General features: G+C 43.5%; 1 protein-coding gene across 1 annotated transcript; it reads left to right on the top strand.

The window, feature by feature from the left end:
- The first annotated feature begins 1,112 nt into the window (after window positions 1-1,112).
- Window positions 1,113-3,680, top strand: HOXC12 (homeobox C12). Its single transcript, XM_063123115.1, has 2 exons — window positions 1,113-1,704; window positions 3,273-3,680. The coding sequence occupies exons 1-2, from the start codon at window positions 1,140-1,142 to the stop codon at window positions 3,509-3,511; spliced, it is 804 nt and encodes a 267-aa protein (XP_062979185.1). The 5' UTR covers window positions 1,113-1,139; the 3' UTR covers window positions 3,512-3,680.
- Window positions 3,681-17,329: the final 13,649 nt, after the last annotated feature.

The raw sequence follows: 17,329 nt of genomic DNA, 5'->3' as shown, positions 1-17,329 counted from the left end.
AGGGAGGGGGGAGAGAAATCTTTCCCACCAGATAACCCTGCTCCCCTTTGTTCTTTAAAGCTTCGAGGTTTGATTCTGCCCAAATCCAAATTGCCTTTTAAGGTTTCTTTCTCAAAGCTAGGTCTGAAAGAGGACGTGTTTTCTGCCGGAGTACGCCCCGCAGCCTTCGTCTTTTCCATGTAGCCAACTCTATCGGGGGTGGGTAGGGGGATCTCTCCCTCTAGATCAATGTGTTATAAAGACCCGGTTCATCTAATCGGTGCTAATTGAAGGTCCGGTGGGACAGGTGTGATAAGTGGAGAAAGAAAGAGAGAGAGAGTGAGAGTGAGAGAGAGAGAGAGAGAGAGAGAGAGAGAGAGAGAGAGAGAGTTCACATTTCCTTTGTTTAATAGAGCTCATTTCAGAAGGAGGATCATTCATTTTTTTTAAAAAAAAAACACAGTGGGAATTGGCAAAGTCTATCTTTGCATTTTCCTACAGGCAAAAGCCCGAATGCCCATTAATCCGAAGTCTTTGATTGTTTAACAAAATAAAGAGGGAGTGGGGTCAGGACAAGAGAAGCAATCCCTGCTAAAGGTAGAAAAGCTTGGATAGATCTTTAAACTCTTCCACCTCTATCATCTGTAAATATGAGCCTGTTGCGGTTAGACTCATCCGTCTCCTTAAAGAGCCTGTAAACTTTATATGACACAATATCTAATAGTAATTTATTGGGAGATATTGTAAATTTCAACTGTTTTAGTTAATAAAGGAGCTAATTAATGAGAAAATGGCTTAATTTTGCCAGCTGTTGAAGGGACCCGGAACGCAGCTAAGGGAGGGGGAGAGCGTCATTTTTTTAACGGAAAAATAAATATCTATATTTTACAATACTTTGGGTTTCTCCGGCCAGTGCTTAAAGCCCGTTGTTTTATTTTATAAAATGTTTTATGATTTTTTTTAAAAGCATATAAAAAAAACCGAAAGGCAGAACTTAATGTTTTGTTTTGTCTCAAATTGCTAAAGGTGGGTGGCACCCTTTCTCCAACGCAAGTTGGCGCTCACGTGACCCCTCCGGACCAATAGGGTGGACCTTTAGGTTTAACTATGTTTAATGTCAGATAGCAATAAACTAGAAGCTCTTGGTCAGGCCCGCGGAAATGGGCGAACATAATCTCCTTAATCCTGGGTTTGTGGGACCGTTGGTGAACATCCATACGGGAGACACCTTCTATTTCCCCAATTTCCGAGCCTCCGGAGGACAGCTACCCGGCTTACCGTCTCTCTCCTACCCAAGAAGGGACAATGTCTGTTCTTTGCCCTGGGCATCCTCCGAGCCGTGCAACGGATACCCCCAGCCCTATCTCAGCAGCCCCGTATCCATTAACCCTTCCTTCAGCAGAGCCTGCGACCTAGCTAGGGTGGAAGAAAGCAAGTGCTACTATAGGGAGGCGTGCTCCGAGAACGCGCCCCTCAAAAGGGAAGAGAGGGTTAGGGACAATGCCTTGATGCCCCTCGAGTCGGGGATCCCCAATGGAATGAGCGGCAATTTCGGCAAATTTGACTATCCGGCTACTGAGGCGGTGTCCCACGACCCCCCTTCTTGTCAGTCTTTGGAGTCAGACTCCAGCTCCTCCTTACTCAATGAAGGGAATAAGGGCGCCACCAGCGAGCCGTCCACAATGGTTTCCCCTATCAACCAAGGAAGCAATCTTTCCACTGGGGGTAAGAACGCGCGACCAGGAAATCTTCCTCTCTCTCTCTCTCTCGCTCTCTCTCTGTGTGTGTATATATATATAAGAAAAGGAAAAGCGAATTTATGCAATGCATCTTCTTTTTCTCTTCTCTCTCTCTCTCTCTCTCTCTTTCTTTCTCCTTCTCCCTCTCTCTCTCTCTCTCTTTTTCTCTCGCGCACGCTCGCTTGAAAAGTCTGCTCGCGACTCTTGCTGTTATAAATTCCATGAAATTAGCAGCTGGGCTGAAGCATGTCTATTTGTGCCGAGGCCACTAGGGGTAGCACTCAAATGCCTCGCGCTTTATTAGGTGGTGCTTCTTTTAAAAAGAAAAGCCTATAAACATGTAAATATCCCATAAAAGAGATCGCGATGGCCCAGACAGACAGACAGACTTCCATGCCGCTCGCTCGCTCGCTCTCTCCCTCCCCACCCCTCCCCAATTCCTAACCAGCCCCGCTACCTCCAGGACTTATTTGCAACTGGGTGCGGGAAGCGTTTGCAACGGAAATGAAACACGATGGTAGTGGCCGGCCGTACTTTTTTAATACTAGGATTTCGCATTGGGACGACTGGAGGAGCCCTTGCTGATTCCGGAGGGAGGACCAAACTTCAACAGCGGTCCTTTCCAAAGGGTCATCTGCACCCTTTGGTGGGCATCTCAGGTGAAAGTCTGGAGAGAGAGATTTTGTAAGTTTTATGTGGCCAAGCACCACATAAAACCTGGCTCTTCTCCACCCACCCGTCTTTTCCTATAGAAGCTCGAGAAGGAGCTAGACAAATTCCTCCATCCATCTCTGTTTGTCTCTTCTCGCCCCCCCCCCCCGCATATTTCTCATCAGCTTCCCGTTATGCGCCTGCTTGCCTTGTGAGCAAGGCTTCCAGGAACACGGAGCAGTCGGTTGCCGTCCCCTGCGAAGCGCTTCTGGGTCGATTTCGCCCTTCCCTCTGTAGAATCTAGCTTTGGGACTCTGGGTTCCTTCATCCCTCAGCGTCAGGTTTGCATGGTGCCTTAAGCCCATGCTGAGTGACTCTAACCCTTCATTCCAGCTGATGTTCTTGGGGCGTTTTACCTGATCGAATCTGAATGGCCACTTTAAAGAGTTTTCCGTTTCTTTTTCTTCTCCCTTTGTATCCATGCCCTTTCCAAAAGCCCAACAGCAGGCGTGTGTGTACATGTGGGTGTAAGAGGAAATGCTAGCTAGCTTTTATCTCCTACCTCTCTTCAAATCCTGGCAGTTCTGAGAACCTACAATGCATGACTTAAGTGGAATGCATGCATGTCATAGGAGCGTTAGATCTTGGAATCTAAAACGCAGATGTAGGGGTCTCCCACACAGACACACACACACCCCTCCATCCTCTCGAGGCTAAAGCATCTCACTGGGTTGTTTGTATAGAAAAGTGTGTCTCTCACACACATGATCAAAAAACTAACAATGGAAACATGGGTAAAAGGGAGGAGGGAAAGAATTCTCAATTTGGAAACATTTTCCCTCTCTCCTTCTCTGTATGTGTGCGTGTGTGTGTAAAATCTCCTTTCCGTCACACTGTTCTTAGGTGCTCCCTGGTACCCGATGCACACAAGGTCCCGGAAAAAGCGAAAACCTTATTCTAAACTGCAGCTAGCAGAGCTGGAAGGGGAGTTTATGGTCAATGAATTCATTACTCGCCAAAGAAGGAGGGAGCTTTCCGATCGCTTAAACCTGAGTGACCAGCAGGTGAAGATCTGGTTCCAGAACCGGCGTATGAAAAAGAAAAGACTCCTTCTGAGAGAGCAAGCCCTTTCTTTCTTTTAAAGTTCAAAGTCCATATTGGGTAACCACGGAGACTCTCTAGCCTTCTCGTCGCAGCTGATGGTCTCGGGACTCTTACCTGATATGGTTTAGATTATTTTCCTTAAAAAAAGAAAAATCAGTATCCTTTTCAAAAGCCCAGTAGAAGGCGTGTGTGTGTATATATGTGTGTGTGTGTGTGTGATGTGTGTGTGAGAGAGAGAGTTTGAGAACATGCTTCTCTTCCACTCCTGGACTTATTGGGGTGAACAACCCAAATGTGAATGGGCAGAACGGAACCCCTTCCTCAATCAGCTTTGTGAGCCAGTGTTGAGTAGGTCCTAAATGGACTTTTCTGAGTCCGAACTGCCCGAATGTCGCTTTTGCGTGTGCAAGCATTCACAGGTACAAGTTTTCCACTCTTTTGGCTCCCTGTTATGTTTCCGACGGGACTTCGCATTGGCTTTGTTGTTTGGTAGGCAGCCCGTTCGTCAGCGGGAGAGCATTCTTGGAAGCAAAAGTCACTATGTCCTGTAGTATACGATCGGTTGAGTGTGTTGGGATTTTTCATTCTCTGGAGGAAAACCTTAAGTGGATGTGGCGTTCATCTTAAATCAGCTGTAACCATTCTTATGGAGAATGGCGAGCCAGTGTTTTATGTTTGCCAGAGTTTATTTTCACGGCCAGTGTGACGAAGAACCGTGTTCAACACCTATAGAACAGAGGTTAGCAGAATATCTATATTCATGACAATGGATGTCCAATATTTGGCACACCCAATATTATATCTTCTATGCATATCCTACACACACACACACACACACACACACACACACTGTGTATAGGAAAGCAGTAGAACCTGGTGCAACTGAGATGTTGTTTTACTGAAAGCAATGAAAGATGGGGCATCTATGCATCTATACACTCTCCTACTGATATGCACACACACACACGCTGGCTCACAAATACACCCTTCTAAGGCTGAAATTTTCTGCATACTTCTTTGGGGTGAGAATCCCCATTGTGTTCAGTGGGATTGCTTTCCAGTAAACATTCTTAGGATTTGGCTGTGAAAGCTAAGAACCCCTTTGCATCAAACAAATAAATCAATTCTTAAGGAATTGTCCTCATTTATCACATTGCCTTGTGATAAAATGAGCATTTCAGAGGCTGCCTCTGGCATCCTAGTTAATCAGGCTGCCTGCAGCCTCTTCTCCCTCTCCATTCTCTCTGCCCCCCCCCCCCGCCTCATATAACAGAATGCTTAACAATACTTTCAAGTTGTATTTTGATAACTCCGCTAAAGGAGTCTTTGTGCTGCTTTATACTATTGTGTTTATTGATGATCAAAATGGTGGTGAGGGTCAGGGGATGCCCCCTTTTATACATTAACTATAGTGGAAGCCCCTTGGAGCTAATTAAGCTATTAATAGCTCTGCCCCCTCCTATGAGAAATATCTCCTAACGTTAGTGTTTTCTTTAATGGCTGCTATTTTTGAAATGAAGGAGCAGAGATGCTTCCGCCACCCAATGGTCCTCATATTTAGACATTGAATTAAAAACAACAACGGCGATTATCTCTCAAGAAGAAATAATGCCTCTCGTTTGAGTGTGTGTGCGTGCACACACTCCTCTGTCTGTATATATACACACACACACACACACACACACACACACTATTTTCATTCATAATTTTTCACAGGCAGCAGCTGCCGACTGTGGACGTTTATGGGATGTGTCGCCTTATCTCCCCTCCCACACACACACAGACCAGATTCTGCTTATGAGGATATACGGTAATTTCCACCCAGCGCTTCCACTCCTCCAGCGGCTCGCCCGGTTCCAGTGTGCACTTTCCCTTACAGTGGATCCCCGCGCAAGAGAGGAGCGCAAGGCTGCCTTATCCATCATCTGTGATGTTGTTTGCACGCACGTTATCATTTCCGGAAGAAAATGACAATTCCCTGTTCAAATGGCTGTCAGGCTTGGCCATTCCTTACACTCTTCAATGATCCCACTGGCTGCGGGAAGGTCCGGAGGAGAAGGGTGGTGGCGGCACGGCGTTGAAGGTAATAGGACACCCCCCCTTAAACGCTTTACTTAGGAATAAATCCCATTATATCCCCGGGGTTTTTTGAATTGGGGTCCCAAAACCTTTTCTCGTTCAGATCTGCTGGGTTCCTAATTACATACTTTTTAAAAAAGTGTGGGTGGGTGGGTGGGGGTGCGGGCATGAGCCGCTACAGCAAAGTAGGGGAGGAGGGTCAAGACGGTCTCGCAAAGAGTTTTGCTACTACGAGCTTTGCTTCATTCGTTTTATATCAGAAGGGATTAATTTTATGACAAAGGCAACGTTTTCTGGGCAAGACTCAATTGTCTCCGCGTGCTCGCTTCCCCTCCCGGCGTTCATGGTCATGACCGGTGGCAGGAATGCGTTGCCTTTACGAGCTGCAAAGGATGCCGTCTAGTCCTTAAAATGCCTGTGGCCCCTCCCTTCCTCTGGCAGCCTTTTCTTTCGGTCTGTTTCCCATGCTTGTGTCAACATTCCTTCTCCCTATCGCCCCCCCCACCCCAGATCTTTAGGTTTGAGGGTGGGGGCACTCCAATATCACCCTTCTGTAGGAAGACCACCGGCCTTTAGAACCTTAGGACCCCTATAAAGGAGAAGTCAGCCCCAGCCCAGAAGATGCTTTAAAGAAATAGGTACCCAGTCACAATGCTGTGCAATAAATATATATAAATACACACGCACAAGCCAGCGCGCATGTATATCATCTATTTCCCCCCCCCCCCGCAGTTATGTGCAATGAACAGTGTGTGTGTGTGTGTGTGGTGGATGGGGTGTGTAAATGTGGAGGAACCCTATTTCTCCGAAATGGTACTTTGAAACGATGGGCTTCTACCCTGCTCAATTTCAGCAGTGATTTGTTCCTCTCGAATCGAGAAACCCTTGAAATCGGCTAAGTAAGCAGAGGCGACATCATCCATGGCACGCCAGCTTTCTTATTTGTATCGTGTTCTTGTTTGGGTCTTGGTTTCTTTTCCTTCCTTCCTTCCTTTTTTGTAAAGAGGCAGCAGAAGGCAAAGCCTTTTCGATCCAAAGTACGACCTTGAGCCACTGAAGTGTAATGTGATATATTATATAAATATATAGGGCAGCCTTGGGTTTATGTGGAGCAGAGTTGTCGGTGGGAAAATATTCAAGGCATCACTATTCTACTTGATTTACTCACTTTTTAAATAAATAAATAAATTAAAAAGCTTCGCTACCGTCCCTTGTCTCCTCCCCCCCCCCTGCCCCCCATATCGCTTCACCTTGCAAACCGATGAAATGTTGCCTACGGGCTGTTCTAAGAGGGTTGCATTTCTAAAGACTAGGTTTTTGGTTTGCGAGGCAATGTCATAACGCAGTGTCGGATTGAAATCCTGTCATCTGGGAGGGGATAAAAAGGAGAGAGAGAGAGAGAGAGAGAAGGAGAGAAGGAGAGACTTGTCTTGTTAATATTTTACACACCGAGAGCAATTTCTATCTACAGAGAAGGAGAGGGACTTCTCCGCTTTGAAATACAATATACAACCCACCAGCAAGAATTTCATTCTCCAGAAGGGGCTCTTTGGTGTGTCTAAGCAAGACATTTCTCCATTGCCACTCCAATGATTAAAAAGGGGAGGGGAAGGGAAGGGGGGAAGTGGTCAGTTAAATATAAATATATATATATATATATGAAGAAGTTCAAGAAGTTGAAATATATGCAATATTCTCTTTCAGATTGCATTAAAGTATTATTCCGTGTGAATTCTGTTCGTCTTGTGTTAGTCCCCGTGTCCGTGGCTCTGCTCCTTGCTTGTTACTCTCTAGTTTAGTTTCCTGCTGTTGTTAAATATGCATCGTTCCAATATAGTCCATATGTAATGTTTCTTGCCTCTCGCTATATTATATGTAGGGCCTATGCAAATGTCTGTCATAGCACGTTTTCCCCAGCTTTATATAGTCATGTAAAAAGTTGTTTCACAATAATGATAATGATGATGATGATGATAATGATATTAATAATAATAAATTGAATGTATTATTATGTGATTTCTGATAATAAAGAAAATGGCTCAAACCTCTAGTTGGTGATTTACTATCGAATGAGGAGGAATCAGCAAGGTTAATGAAAGACTACACCACCACTAGCCCAAAGTGTGGGGGTGGGTGGAAGGCAATGACCCCTTTGGAGGCATATAGATCATGTTTTCCTTTTTTTTAAAAAAAAGTAAATGGATGCATAAAATACGTTGTAAAATAGGGAATGTCTCAGATGATAGCTATAATTAAAAAATCAGGGAAGATAAAAAGAGTAAATTATTTTCAGATGTTAGTGCTTTAATGAGAATATAGTTGGGAAGGAAGGAAGAGGGAAATTTTTTGATGGACTTTCTCAGAAAAAGAATATCTATCTATCTATATACAGAGAGAGAGAGAGAGAGTTTTTGCCCCTTTCAGGAGAGATTGAGGCAGTCAAGCCTTACCTGGTAAGGAGAAGAAAAAGAAAGACAGATAAATGGGGGATAGTTTTACTTTATTTTAAAAGAAGAGCCCATTTAATTGAAATTTACAACCCTTTAATACAAACACACACACCTTGCATTTGACCAATAACCCCATACTTCATCCTTCCCATTGTTCTGCTATTTTATTCTCTCTCCTGGATATCATCTAGCCAGGTGATTTCCTAGCGATTCCGGATAGTAAATTTAAATAAATTAGGATTTACATATAATAGGCTTTGTCCGCCTTGGCTGAAGTAATGCACTAAGGCACACGCACAGAGAAACCAGGAACCTTTTTAAAAATCAATAATTGGACCTGGGAGTGGAACGAGACTAGTTCCCAAAGGCAAATCAAGAGCAACATATCTCCATGCAGAATTTTTCATAGTCCTACTGCTAATGAACGAGAGGACTCTCGTGGCTTTCTTTTGCCCAGTTCTTAGAAAAGTTGCTTCGCTGAATAGAGGCGCTGGGTTCCGGTGTAGATGCATCAAGAAAGAAAGAAACATTGCACAAAACAATTGCAGCTACGGATGGATGATAGGTTTACTAAAATCCTGTCTCTCCCCCATCCCACCCCGCGACGCCCCCTTCTGAACAGACACAATATTGACGCGTGGAAAATGAGAGGGTTATCCGGCTGCTCTGCTGTGTAGAGGCTTCAAATAACTCTCTCTCGCTCTCTCTCTCTCTCTCTCTCTCTCTCTCTCTCTCTCTCTCTCTCTCTCTCTCTCGTACACACACACACACACACACAGAGAGAGAGAGAGGGAGGGAGGACGTGGCCAGGATTGTATTTATTGAACTATTTATTTCCAAAGTACTTGTGTGCAATATCCTGTAAAATGTATGCTTAGGGATCCACATAGCTTCGCCAGCCCTCCCGGCATGTACTTGTCAGTAAAAACATCCTATTGAATTGAGCAATCCCACGATCATTCATGTGTAAAAGCCTTCCCCATCCTGGTGCCCTCCAGATGTGCTGAACTACGAATCCCATTATGGGAGCTGTAGTCCAACGCACCTGGAGGGTGCCAGGTTGGGGAAGGGTGGTGTAAAACAGAGGGCAGGGCAGCAATCATGTGTGAATGTGCATGTGAAATTGAAAGGGAATTCTGACAAGGAGGTGGAGGGAGACATTGTAGGACTGGGCCAAAAGTTAGAAATGTTCGCAAGAACGGAGACAAAACATTACATCTTTGTCCTGGGGTTGGGTCGGGGGTCTGTGAGGCCTTTGTGGATGAAAACACATCTGTACATTTGGAGCTTGATGTTCAGCTCAGTACTTCATGAAAAGCAACACCTATTGATTTCAAGCGAATCTTCTTCTATAGCTCAGCTCTAAACCTGTGAGTTAGAGGTAAATTTCACTGAAATCTACAAGGCCATGGGCCGTGATCAGTGAAATTTGTCCAGGGGAAACAAGTTCCACAGATTCCCAGATTACTCTCTTAATGTGGTTATTATAAATACTAATACTGCATACTCGTAAATCGAGGTAAATGCTAATAATACAGATAAATTGCAGGACAGTCTCTGCGAAAAGTGGTTTGGGGGCTTTATTTTTCATTTATTTATTACATTTTTATACCACCCAGCAGCCAAACCTCTCTGATCTTTAGATATTCTCACACAGGCCCCTGGATTGGGTTTGTTTTCATTGTGATACTGTGACGTCATCTTTTCCGCGCCAGGTCAAGACTTTTTGTTCTCCCAGGCATTTAGCAATATGAAATGAGCCCGGGTCTGTGTTTTGCCTCATTGTTTGTAAAGTTGTTATAGTGGTTTTAAATGTATGTGCATTTTGCATGCTTTTGTGGTTTTTAATTTTTGTATATTGTTTTAAAGTGTTTTTATCTTGTGAACCGGCCAGAGAGCTACGGCTATGGGGCGGTATACAAATACAATACAATCAAATACGTTTTGCTCAGAGATCCACCCTGGTGCAAATTTCCTCACTATCATGAACTCATGTAGGCTGCAAACCCATACCCACTTACCTGGGAGTAAGTCCCATTGGACTCAATGAGACTTACTTCTGAGTAGGCATGCATAGGATTGCACTCTAAGAGGCTTCAGCAAGGTAGCTACTACCTTCTCAGCCTCAGTTCCTCCCACCCACCCAGCCACACACACACACACACACACACACACACACACACACTCTCCTGAAATACAGAGATGTCAACACTGACCTACCCTGTAGGGTTGTTGTAAGGATTGGGGAGATAATGTATGTGAAACTTTTTGAACTCTCAAAAGAGCCAAGCATCAATAATAATAATAATAATAATAATAATAATAATAATAATAATAATAATAATAATAATAATAATAATAATAATAATAATATGGTGCACACTCTGTTGCACACTTTGATGCACAATTACTAGGTAGTAGGTCCCATTAAGCTCAGTGGGATTTATTTCTGAGTAAATCGCAGAAGAACCCTGCTGCATTTCAACAGGCCATCCTTTCAAGTGATACTTACTGTTCAGTACTGGGGTACGTGCGCCCTTCTCTCTGAATCATTCTCCACAGCGCTCCCGAGAGCTGTCATTCAGAACCATTAAAATCAATTGGAGACTTGCCCTTGGCTTCAGGAGCATGCGGATTTCACTCCTGGCTTTTCCACCCCCGTTTATTTGGAAGAAGTAGACACCCAAAACATAATTACTGCCCATATTACCGGAGATGTAGACAGGACGATAGTTGTCCTAAGAGGACCACTAAGGGCTCCGCGGAAGTGATTAGGATACTGGGCCGTGGCCAACGAGTCCGAATTGTATATAGTGGCATAAATTGGGTAGAAAAGCGTGGATTGGTTCACCTTGAAGAGGGAATGCTTGCTCCCAAAGACGCTTAAACACTCACCCAAATAGATAAAACTTATTTATTACCAGTGAGCGGTTGGACAAATTGTTGCTCGCAGTAAAAGTGCGTATTGTTCCTGAGCTTGCTTGCTGCGGCTTCTTTTTATATAGGGGTATATTTCATAGCTATGGCTTTAAAATGAATTCATTAAGAAGCGGAAGTATATCCCCCTCCCCATCTCTTGAATTGCAAGGAATAATTCTGCCTTCAAGGAAAGAAAACATTGGCGGGCGCGCACACACACTGTTAAATAGTATTTCAGTGGTGCAAATTATTCAAAAATAAAAGGAAATATGCAAAGGCGCATTCGCCTCATCCAAAAATAATTCATACCATAGCATTTTTAATGTAAATGTTCCCCACGCCAGAAAGATTGCGAGAAAATAGTTTATGTGTTATCTGGAAAAGATGGGATTTGCCCTTTGGGATTGAACAAATGTATTTAATAGCCATTGTTCAGTGCAGAAAGATGTTGGCAGACCAATTACATGGGATAGAATCTGAAGCGATACACATCAGCCCTAAGAAAATCCCACCATTGGGGTTTTGTGCTCACACGAGTCCCAGGCAACGCACGCTGGCACCATGGCAATACTAAATGGATACTTTCCATGGTTGACTAAGGATGTTCTTTTCTTACATTTGACACCTCAAACCTTAACTTGTCTACAGTGGTCCCAGCAGAACTTATTTCTAATTTCCAAGGAAGACAAAGAATAATCATAAGGATCTGATAATTTCTCCTCAAGTAATAGGCAAAAGGGAGACATGCTGTCCTAGATTTAAAATAAACAGACAAACCATGGAAAGCAATGAAGGAAATCTATTTTAATTTTAAAATGCTATCTTCCCGTGCAGATGAGCAAACTGGAACATACACAGGTGGGCCAAAGTCCTCATTCACATCTCTCTCTCTCTCTCTCTCTCTCTCTCTCTCTGTCTCTCTCATCCCTCTATTCCTATATCCATCTTCTATTTCGGTAACCTTCATCTCTGAAATGAATTCCACATCACTACTTCCTGAGAATTCATAATCAGTGCTATTTTGAAGCAGATAAGACAATTGAAATATTGTTTTTTGTACTTCCCAGATGCACATGGGATGTCTTCCTTGGTGACAAATGGTTGCTCGCTTGGTTGGGGGTGGGTTGATCAACAAGCCTTGGTCATGGACTTCACGGAGGATCTGTAGTGTAGTTATTTGTCTGCTCTTGCCTTGGCTTTCATCCTGTCACTGTCTGTAGCCATTTTTTTTACAAACATTCACATGCTCTTCTCTTGGCATTTTAGAAACTCCTGAGAGGCTGTACAGAGCACCCAAAAAAAAAAAAATACATTTCAGCATGAAAGGCATTACAAAATGGAATTACATTATTTCAGGGTCAACCCCTCAAGCATTTGTGGCTAAGTGCCATTTGCTATGTATAAGCTTGCCTATTTTCAAAAAAAGATAAGGGGGAAAAAAGATAGGGACACCAAATACCTGGGGGGCAACCAACAGAGAGGGGCAGGCATCAGTAACCATGACTATCTAGGGATAAAAGTCATCGTCATCAATAATCATCATCATCATCTTCCTTGAAGCCCCCCCCCCCAACACTTTTGGGTAAGGGAAATATAAATGTATGGAAATGCTTTATGTTTGTTCTTTGGTCATGTTGGGAGTAGGTAATACATGCTAACCAACACTAGGTACAGAATTATATAAAAGGAATGGTAATATTACTGGACATGATCAACCCAACTACAAAAACATTAAAGTCAACCAGGTCTTTGCGTCTACCCTACTGAAATCAATGAAACATAGCAGTGTTTCACTTTGCTTGGATTGTGAATAACAATAACAACAACAACACAAACAAACAAAAACCAGGCAGAACGCAGATAGAATCCAGATAGAGTTAAACACTTCTAAGTACCATTGATTTAGCACACACGAAATTAGACGGGTCTAAAAGCTTTGCCTAGATCCTGCCTAATGAAAACAATCATGACATCATCTTTTCTGCAATTCCATTTTTACTTCCATATTAGTCATGGGCCACAGCAGAAATTATACTTTCGGGATGGAAAGAACAAACAGATCAACAAGACAAACATGGGCCTACCTTTTTTTCAGAGTACCCAGAAAGCAGGGGAAACAGTGCAATCCTATACACATGTCTACTCAGAAGTAATCCCCACTGAGATCAGTGGGACCTACTCTTAAGTTAAGTGTGTATAGGACTGCAGCCATAAAAGTTCTAGCTCTTGCCAGTGATAATGAGAACTGTATCAGCCCAGAAAGCATAGCCAGACGTCTGCTCTGGCCCTGATCCCAAGCACACTTACAAGGAAAGGAGAATTGAGTCACAGTTAAGTATGGTCATGTTTGCTTAGGAGAAGGCAAATACTGCTCCTTAATACCACAACCCTGTATACACATGTCTACTCAGAAGTCCCATTGAGTTCAGTGGGACTTACTCCTAGGTAAGTGGATTACAGTCTAGAAAAGAATTAATTGGCCTGAAAATTGGCCCCAAACAGTCATTTTGAGTGCACCTTTGGCATCACCTTCTGTAGGTCCTGGAATATTATTTAGCTCAATTGTTGCTTTCTGGATATGGGAGAAGGGAAGGGTGATTTTTGCTCTAGTCCTCATCTCACCCTACTCATGCTGACTGAACCAGTCCAGTATTTTATTCTAAAGTGGAAATCTGCTGAACAAAATAAACAAAACCTCTGTTGATACATTATCATCTTATACTGTCCCCAGCGATATTACTCTTTTAAGTAACATGTGCCATTATCATCAATATGCCACTGCACCTTTTACTGAGTATTTTCTCCCCCTTTTATAAGGGTGGGTTCATAAATACACAATAAAGACTGAGTGGGAATAATTAGCAATGTTTACCAACATATGCCACCCACACCACCTTTGAATCCACATTATACTCTGGGATTGGGAAATGAAATAGAATACGAGTAATTAGTTTTAAAGCAAAGCATTTCAAATGGAAACTTATAGGTAAGGCCTAATGAACTGCAGAAGGAGTAAAAAAAAATCTGATTTTTATATGACTTGGTAGGTAGGAAAGAGACACAGCAATATTTTACTGTTGAGAGAATAAATTAATTAATATGTCTGTAGCAACCAACTGCAGTGGCTCCATGGTTGACTGCATTTAAACGAGATATATGTATCAAGCCTCGCTGGTGTTGTTAACAAGAGTGATAATAAAGATGAAAAGGATAAGAAAGATAAAAAGATCGGTGCATTTGTATTCCTTGCAGGAGCTATTGGAGGTAGCTTAGATTTTCTTACGGGCAGGCCTTGTTTCTGTTAACCGATTGAGTTTATGAATCAAGGTTATTTCGTTTAAAATACAACAACCTGAGGTTACATATACAGAATTAGTCGTGCTTAGAGAAGATCCATTGGCATCAGTGGGACAAAATTATCACTAACTTAAGGCCCATTGATTTCAGGGGGTCTAGTCTAAGCATGACAGTTCTAAACATGACTCTGGATACAGCCCATATGTGTGCATGTGTGTATATGTGTGTGTGTGTGTGTGTGTGTGTGTGTGTTTACCTATATCTATTTATTTATCATCTATCTAGTCACATACATCATCCCTGTTTGAAAGGAAACTGTAGTGATTATGGACGTGAATTAAATCTAAGTTAAGTGCTTTGGAATCCCATTGATTTTAGCTAGAGGGATGTGCTTCTAAATCCTATTCATGTTACCTTGGGAATGCACTGACTTTAGTAGTGCAATAGTGCTTATTTCCCTGAAAACCTGCATTGTGTTGCAGCCTTAAACAGGTGCTTAGATACCTTAGTGACCCATCCTGCCCCTGTTAATCAGTGCTTAACTTGGGCTAGATTGTGCCCCATATTTAGAAAGTAAAGAGCTCTTCCCATAATTAAGACTTCATTGCTTTACAAATTCTCCATTTATGGTGTGCCCAAAAGTCAGAAATCTTATTACCCTTCTAGGGCCAAAATAAAATCACATTTGCATTGAAGAATATGTGTTTATGTTTGACTGAAACAATAACAGTGAGGCCCTGCGGAACAGACATGCTGAAAAATATTTCCCCCTTTTAATATTGTGGTGCGAAGTCCTCCGGTGTTATTGCTCTACAAGCAGCCTAGGCCATATCTGAAGATCTTTAAGGATCACAGCCAACATTAATCTTTCCAAAGGAAAGGAAGGGGAGGACATTACCATCTTAGTACTTGAATCCAAGATTTCCTTTACCCTTCTCCAAAACACATGGGCATGCGGAAATCCATTTCATTGTGATGAAGAAGGATTCATCTGTGATGAGGTGTGAGGTTTTGTAAAATAAACCATTAGTAGTAGTATCATCATTAGTGTTATTACATGGAATGGACGTGGTGGTGGGGCGAAATTTCAAGGGAAAGCAATGGGGGCCATCCGGGCTCATCAAAATGTATGGGAGTTTTGCCGTTGACTGAAATGTGGAGCCACTACGCTGTCGGCGTAGACAGCAAACTCAGCAACCCCAGGGCTGCCCACCAGCTGCCTGTGCCTCCTGAAGGCTTCTCCCGAAGAGCCAGGATTCCTGACTCGGTGCAGAGGGGCGGAGGTGATGGTGGGGAATATTCACGCATCTCTGGGGTGGTTGCAGGGCAACTTGTCTTCTTGCCATGCAAACCAGCTACAGGAGTAACAGTAGGAATAAATATACTTATCTGGCTGCGAACTTCTCAAACCGTGTACCTGAACGCACTGATACCAATAGTCGCCAATTTAAGGCCGTTAAATAACAGCAAGAAGAAGAACAAACCCATCTCCCAGTAGCTACTACTGGAATCAAAAGGGAGCCGATACCTTGGGGCAGAGTATCAAGCCTGGGTAAAGTGTCCATATTTCCCTGGCAGAGATGTAATCATTCCCACCCTTCTCTCATGATTACGAAAGGCCGCCACAACAACGTAATATGTGTGTATTTGGGGTGGGGGCACTTGCACACGCGCACACACACACGCACACATGCAAAGGCACATATGCATTTCTTCCCACTTATCTTTCTATCCACACAGAAATAGAAATGTTTGTAAATAAATAAATACACATGCGCTGCTGCTTGTGGTACACACATACAAACACACACCCGTCCTCCGCGTCAGAATGCAAAGCTATAGGTAAACAGGCAATCTCGTTCTTTCTAACTATACCTGCAGGCTACCTTCACGTCTGTATGCCTCAACCGAACAACGCAAAGGGAAGGATCCGGCCAAAGTGAAACATGTTTAAGTCCCCTTGATGTCAGTGGGAGAGTTAAGGACAGGCTTACTTCTCCCGCACTGAAATTAATTGGACTGAAGAAGTGATCGTCTTTGCGTGGATCGGGACGCAGTCCCCATTCCTGAAGCCTGTGCCGAAAGTCGCCCTGACTAGAATGGGTTGCACCATTTGAGGAAGATCCAAGAAGAACTTGAAACTCGCCAGTTATTGGCCTGGTTGAAGTGGGAGTAAAACGGCTTTAAAATGGGAGCGGTTCTGCTTATTTGACGAATGGATCGGGATCCCCGACAAAGAGAAACACCTCTCTATCTCGCTAGGGAGACGGTGTTGCCTGCAAAAATCCGTGGTAAATTGTATTATTTATATTTACGCGTTCATCAGCGTGATTTCAGCACCTCTTAATTATGGTTTGAACTCTTCACATTGGTCACGAAGTATGATTGGAGTGTTTTCCGAAGCCCAAATTACAATATTTCAAAAGCAAAGCTAAACTTATTCTCCGTAGCATTAATAAAGTTTTAGCATGCTTATGAAATGCCTGCTGTAGAAAGGGAGAGTGAGCGCACCCACTTCTCCTTCCTTAAAATAGAGAGAGGCGCCCGTGGGGTGAGGTGGGGAGTAGAAGAGAACCCATGCTTTCTTGAACGTTTTCGGTCTTAGCATGATTTAAAGAATCAAACCTTCTCTAGATTCCAGTAAAATGAGAAGTGGACCCCCTGGATTAGAGTAAAATCTTGGACATCAGCACGAAATAACAGCCAGCTAGTAGAACCTGGACAGACAATTTCATTAAAAGAAGCACTGGGCAACACCTCCCCCTCCTCCTCCCCGCACCCCCCCCCTTCCCAGTGCCACCAAACTCCACCACCCACCACCAACAGTACTTCAAGGCCACATTCAACAACAAAAACCAGCCCCCAATACCAAGCCCAGGGCTGAAGAGTTCTTCTCAATAGCATTAGGAAGCTAAAGATGTGGGGTGGGGGTGGGGGGGACCTTTGTAGATTTCCAGTGACGAATCCTGCCCCTCTTTCTTCCTCCCCGACCCCGCCGCCTCGTCCCCTGCTGGAGTTTAGACAATATTGTACCTCGTTTGCTGCAGCTTAAAAATCACCAAAGATCTTACCAATTCTGCGAGACCTTGCCTGCCCGGTGCTAATCTTTTC

This window comes from Elgaria multicarinata, chromosome 3 (genome assembly GCF_023053635.1).
Source record: "Elgaria multicarinata webbii isolate HBS135686 ecotype San Diego chromosome 3, rElgMul1.1.pri, whole genome shotgun sequence".
Lineage (NCBI taxonomy): Eukaryota > Metazoa > Chordata > Lepidosauria > Squamata > Anguidae > Elgaria > Elgaria multicarinata.
This window is presented reverse-complemented; position numbering and strand designations above follow the sequence as displayed.